Source organism: Sesamum indicum, linkage group LG3 (genome assembly GCF_000512975.1).
Source record: "Sesamum indicum cultivar Zhongzhi No. 13 linkage group LG3, S_indicum_v1.0, whole genome shotgun sequence".
In the NCBI taxonomy this organism is placed as follows: domain Eukaryota; kingdom Viridiplantae; phylum Streptophyta; class Magnoliopsida; order Lamiales; family Pedaliaceae; genus Sesamum; species Sesamum indicum.
In genome coordinates this window covers 20,568,543-20,575,049 of record NC_026147.1, presented here as the reverse complement: position 1 = coordinate 20,575,049, position 6,507 = coordinate 20,568,543, and the positions used below count along the sequence as shown (strand labels likewise).

The 6,507-nt window shown below is 35.9% G+C and overlaps 1 protein-coding gene across 4 annotated transcripts in view; it reads left to right on the top strand.

Moving 5' to 3' along the window:
• LOC105158973 (VQ motif-containing protein 9-like) overlaps positions 202-6,507 on the top strand; it is a 10,233-nt gene continuing 3,927 nt past the window's right edge. For 2 of the 4 annotated variants that reach the window (XM_020692961.1, XM_020692960.1), the window contains exon 1: positions 202-622. In XM_020692961.1, coding sequence (XP_020548620.1) covers positions 415-622 — 208 coding nt within the window. In that variant the 5' untranslated portion in view covers positions 202-414. Of the gene's footprint in view, positions 626-6,507 lie in introns of all 4 variants that reach the window. The other 2 variants (XM_020692959.1, XM_011075902.2) reach the window with 2 other exon arrangements.

The following is a 6,507-nucleotide window of genomic DNA, read 5'->3' as shown; positions in this document are numbered from 1 at the left end:
AAATTGTTATTTGATATGAAAGAATGAAGAACCTTTTTTATGATTGAATTAACATAATTTTTTTATTAATTTAATTTGTTCAGTGAATACTGTGAAATATTATAATATTTTCAAAATGGAGTTTATATTTTTAAAATTTATAATTTATAATTTATAATTTTTATTATAAATAAACTCAAGCTTAAGCTACAGCCATTAGGGTACCTCACATAAAACGTATGGTACACTTCCTGGTGGCGGACACCCGTTCCCAAATCGGCCGAGACGCTTTCATCCGGCGGCACTGCTGCAACTCCTAAGGCGGCTTTCTTCTCTTCCTTTCAACATCTTGAGAGAGAGAGAGAGCAGAATCAAACTCAAGAGATCTAGAGAGAGAGAGAGAGAGAGAGAGAGAGAGTTGTGTATGTGTTGAAGATGAATGACTCCACTGGTTCCATTTCTTCCGGTGCAATGTCTAACAGCAATGGCAGCGGCATCAGCAATAGAGATATGTTTCTCAAACAAGTCAACAAGAATTCCCACAAGATCGCTAAGCCCTTCCGAAAGCCTCTCCCTCCTCCCACCGCCACTCCTCCAATTCTTGACCCCAATCCACACAATTCGGGTCCGTCCCAGCTCCAATCGCCGCGGCCCCTCCACCGGTTACCCACCCCAGGCCACCCAGTTCCCGACTCCAGAGGATCCGCCCACCTCCGCTTGCCCAGATTACCAACCGCCCTCAGCAACTCACCCAGCTCGCTCCTCGTCCTCCGTACGACGTTGGCCAACGGGGGCCGGCGGTACCGCAGTCGCAGACACAACCCTTTCCGCCCCTTCCGCCGTTTCCATCCGTGCACCCTGCGGCGGAATCCCCGATCTCTGCCTACATGCGGTTCCTGCAGAGCTCTGCCTCTTCTGCTGCACCTTCGCCTCTGTGGAACGGGCCCGCACCAACTGGCCCTCGTCCCGATTCGCTGGTGTCGCAAAACGAGTTTGGTCAACGAGCGCCCTTCTCCCCGCTGCTGCCGGCGGAGTCTCCGGTATCTGCTTACATGCGCTTCCTCCAGAGCTCTCCCTACCCTTCTTCGGCTGCTTCTCCGCGGGGGAACGGGGTAGCACCACCACCACCTCCCCCGCAACCTCCAGTTGTTGCGCCACAGCAGCAGCAGCAGCAGCCGCCTTCTTCTGCTGCTTTTCCGCCTCCCTTCCCAGTACTGCCCTTGTCACCGCTGCCATTTGGATGCGCTCCGTCGCCGAGGTCACCGTATGGTATGATATCACCCAGTTTTCTGTTTTCGCCGACTGGTCAATTTGGCTTGCCGCAGCTACCATTGTCGCCGACACTTCCTGTTCCAAGCCCAAGGTGGAAGGGCATGTAGGGAATTTCACTAAGCATCAGAAAGGTAAGTTCTTTCAGGGTTTCATACAGTTCTTTGATTTCTTATTATATAGATTGCTATTATAGTGGTAAAACTGTAGTTTGCAGATGTACAAAAATACTGAAAAATTACCAGTGTATTATAGTGGTACAAGAGATGTAGGTCAGGCTGGTTAATTAGGTGTTGTTCTCTACATCAATGGTGAAGAAAGTAAAGGAGAAACCTTGACTTGCTTCTTCTCCACTCTACATGTTTGTTAAGCTATTGAATTTTGTAAACAATCAACTCCTATAATTTATTTATTTTTCTCTATTTTTCTAATGGATTTGCCTTTAGATTCTCAAGTTTTAATTTTCATATACGGTGGGTGCGTTGTGGAGTTTTTCATTTTCTATAAATATTGTTACTTGGATGATGTATAGATGTCTGGATGCCGGAAGCACGTTGTTATAGTTTACAGTAATTGTATTCTGCATCGATTACATTGTCAATTATTGATGCTACTGCTTTGTTTTAGTATCGCCTTTTCTTTTCGGCATTTTCCTGGTATGATATTGTGGGTAGTCTTCTTGAATGTCTGTTTTTCACGAAAGAATGGATTCTTTCACTTCTACCTTTTGCTATTAATAGGAATTCCGTAAGACCTGACTGCATGCTAGGCACTGTATCTTGGACCATGTAAGTCTTAGGTCTCATAACTGAAATGTGAACAAGCTTTTTGCTAATTCTGTTTGTTGTTTGTTATCTAATTTAGAGTTTTGGATCCTTTCTGTTGGAGTGGGATAATTGCACTTCTATGACCACATAGAAGAAATGGCTTGTTGCTGAAGTGCTAGTTGTTTCAGATTTGATATGTATTAAGGGTTAATGAGGGAATGTTGAAGGACCTCTTCAATTGGACGGCCAGGTGAATGGTGATATCTTATTGATGCTTTATTATCATAGATACATGCATGATCATGATAAGAAAATTCTTGGAGTAGAGATAATTTAATGGTGGAGGATTCTCAAAACTACTTTCTTAAAACAATTGGCAGCAAGGTGGATGTTGCTTCATGATGTCCCTGAAAAGTAGGAAATGTGTTTCATGCAGATGTGTGCATGGTGAATAATAAATGTATTGGCAGTTTGTAGATTAACTTGTCAAGTTTAGTAACTCATGAATGTTGTCTTGGTGGATTTTCCCCAAGACACGTGGGCTCTGTAAGAGGTTAATTTTCGGATTAGACGAATTATCATTTAAGGAGGTGAGGGAGGCAGGAAACCCAGGCATCGCTGATCACGATGTTTAGGTGAATTTGCAAGTTAAGCGCTCAAATTCTTCTAGTGGTCAGTTTCACCCATTTGGAGCATTAAAAGTGGTATAAATAAGCCTTTAGGTAATGTATGTGTGCATGAATAAATTTAAGTCTGAATAGAGGGTCAGGATGGAAAGAGAAGGTATCTGCAGATCAACTGTGTAATATGATCATGAAAATCGAATCAATACCTTTGTTTGCTTATAATGAAATCCACAAATATAATGAAAAGATTCAAGAGACCTTTCCGGTTCTTAATGAAATGGGAAAAATCTGATAGCATATTCACCTTTTCCCATAGCATTGGACGTCTGAGGAATCTACCAAATGTCATTGCTCATATATGGGTGTTACCACAGTAAGGTTATGAAATTTAACGAGTATAGTCCCAGCGATGTTATTAGGAGATGATCTTGGATGAAGTTTTCTCGAACAATTAAGACCTGATACTTGTGTTGCTGAAAGCTCGCAAGAAATGGTAGTATTCCATTGCCCAACCACACAAGATATGCATGGACAATATGCTTTAATATGCAATTTGTGTCCCTTTAGCATACCTACATCCCAGTAAACTGGTTAGAACTTCTAAAAGTGTGCCAAACAGATTCCCTGGTTGACTATTTGGTTACTAATTGACAGTTTGGTTGTATGAAATATGTATGCATGATCCCTTTTATTGACTGTTTCTTGAACTTACGGTGTTGTTTGGTATGCAAGAAGGTAGGGAGTTGGATTGTCCCAGCTTTCATATGTTGTTGGGAGGTAGAAATGAAATGTCGGTATAAGAATGAGATCTGAGTTCTAACAATGTAGCAACGTAATCAAGTCTGTTCTGTACTTATCCAGACCAAACATGTAAGGATTACAGATTTGAACTTTTGATTCGGTTCGTATTCTTCATTTGAACCATTTCTATATGGATTGATTGTTTAACTAATTATGCAAGAAATGGATTTTCACAAGATCTGATGCAATTTGTTACTGGGATGTGGATGTGCTGTTTTCATTGTGGTGCTTTGGAGAATAGTTGTTGGGAGTGTTTGGGTCAGCTTAGAAGTTTTTAAAACCAGCTTATATAATGTTTGAGAGCGTATAAGATGCTAGAAAGTGTTGGAATAATTTTTGTTAGGAAAAATTCTTAAACTCTGAAAATAAGATGTTTAAAGTTGTTGAGTAAAGAGTTGGCTACTTATTGAATTTTAATTATTTTTGGTCCCACAGGCCAACAAGTGCACTTTCAATGTTATCAACTCAAAGGGTTCATATCTTGGTTTGTAGTCAACTACCCAATACCCATCTTGTATGTATTTTGCCAAACAGATGAGAATGAGATGGTTTCTTCATCAACTCCCAACCTTTTTTCTTTCTTTTTATTATGTTCTTATCACATTGGTGGCTTGTTTCATTTTTTTTCTTTAATTCAAAAAAATTAGGTAATTTTGACAGCTATACCCATCAGAGCACCCCTAGTAACATTAGAGCCAATTGAATTCACAACTATTTAATTAATAAAAAGTAATCTATTCTTACGTTTGACCCCCAAAAAGACACTAACTTGACGGCCGGTTTTCGATGAAATTGATTGATCCACTTGTATTTGAATTCAATTTTAGTATTATTTTTTTTTTTGTCTCGTTTGAACTTATTTGTTGATTTGAAATATAAATATATTAGATCAATCTTTAAATTTAGATATTGATTTTGTAATGAATTTAACCAGGTAGTACTCAAACATGCATACTTATAGACAAAAAGAGAAAAAGAGTTTAGAAAGAAAAAAGTTTTTAATAACTAAAATCTATCCATCCACCAAAATAGTCAGATAATTTACAAATAAGTTGGTAATACATCAAACATTTTTACCAAACACTTTCATATCAAATTTTGTCTAATTGTAACTATTATTTTCAAATATTCACCATTTTTATATTTTATACACAGTCTAATATTAAGCACTTTTAAAAAAGCTATGTTTAGTTTTGATTTAACATGGGCCAAAATATACACCATGTTTGGCTTGTTTTATTTTGCAAGTTTTAGGTATCTTTTACATTATTTTAAAATAGTATTTTGATTATTTTTTTATTAAAAAAATATAATTAATTATATACACTTTTATACATATATATATATATATATATATAAAAGAGACATGTTTTGACAATGAACAGTACTCTTTGTCTCCCCACTATCAAATATCAAACATACCATACTTATTTTATATTATTTTCAAAAATAAATTTAAACATACACATTATCTCTAATTTATACTTATTTATCTTTGTTTTTCTCTCCTATCTCCACAAAATATCCCAAAATAAGTTAAAAATAAAATCAAACATTATGGTAGATTTATGCAAACACTTCTATACAAAATTCAATATTAATCCAAATAAACTTAAAAATCAGTTTGGAGTGAAAAGTGGGAGTGAAGTCTACCTCACAAATGTAAGAAAACTTCAAACTTAGACTTGCTTTTGAAGTCAAATTTGTCCATCTTGTAATTTCAGAATCCAACGTAAACTAAAGTCATCTATTGCAAGAAAAATGATGGCGATTATATTGTTTAACCAATTTATCCTATATAATAATGATATAAATTCATAATGCTTAACTAACTATGATCTATGCAATGAAAAACAAAAACATTCTTATTTCCATTTTCTCTAAAATATTATAGCTACATTATGTAATAATAAAATCAGCATTGTAGTGATGTGATTGATCGATACCGTTTATATATTAACGTAATCTATAATTGTGTTTTTTACACACTAAGAATTTTCCTTATATATGGGTCCACTTGTCAAATTAGAAGAGTTGAGTTCAATAAATTTTCCTACATTCTTTAGAGTAAAGAGGTAAATGTCCTTGAAGCATTTTGCCAATCTACACTACTAGATATTGAATGGTACAACTAATTGGTATTCCGATTCATACAAGGAATACAAATTATCAAGAAAGTCCTAATATATCAGCCACAACAAATTATAATGTCATCCGATAATGCCCCTATCGCATCCCACAGACAAAGAAAAAGTTCTACCTGAATGTTTATTGATTCAGTTGAACGTTATGATGTTGGGCTAGATATAACTGGTCCTTCTATAGCGTATACGTCTCAAGATTACTATGTGCCTCAACCGCCTTAAGATCACTACGTGCCTCAATCGCTACAAGATGATTGGTTTTAATTCGCTCCATATATTCCAAGCCATGCAAAAACTTATTATTCACATGTAGATCTTGACCTTGGCCTTAGCATTAATAACCATATGCATCAGGATATATTTCACCAATTCTATTTCCATCATTTAGTGCATATTATGCTAATGTGGAATTCAGTTTTGCAGCATCATCAATTAGGTTGCACATTAATTCTTGTAGTGATGATAGTAATGAACACAATGAGTCAATACAAAATATGGGTTAGGAAATACAAAAACTTCGACATCAATGCCACAAACGCAATTATAGAATGGATGGACACCTTTAATATTTGTAACAAGTTAATTGCAATTATAATGTTTAAATTTATAATTACTAATTTTAAAGTAACATATATATTTGTTATCATTAATTCTAATTACTGAATTATTTAAATTGTACAAATAAAAAAAAATCGTAAATAACATCCACGACTTGAGGTTGTGGATGTCAACCACGAGGACGAGCCGTGGATACTATCCACGACTAGACCATTATGTTTAAAAAACAAATTGGTGTTGAGTCAATGAGCAACCACGACTCATAACAATTATGTTAATGTATTTAAAAAAAATATTATTTTTATAATTTTTGTAATAATTAAACCAAATTAATTATTTGATAAGTACCTCAAGTAAAGCACA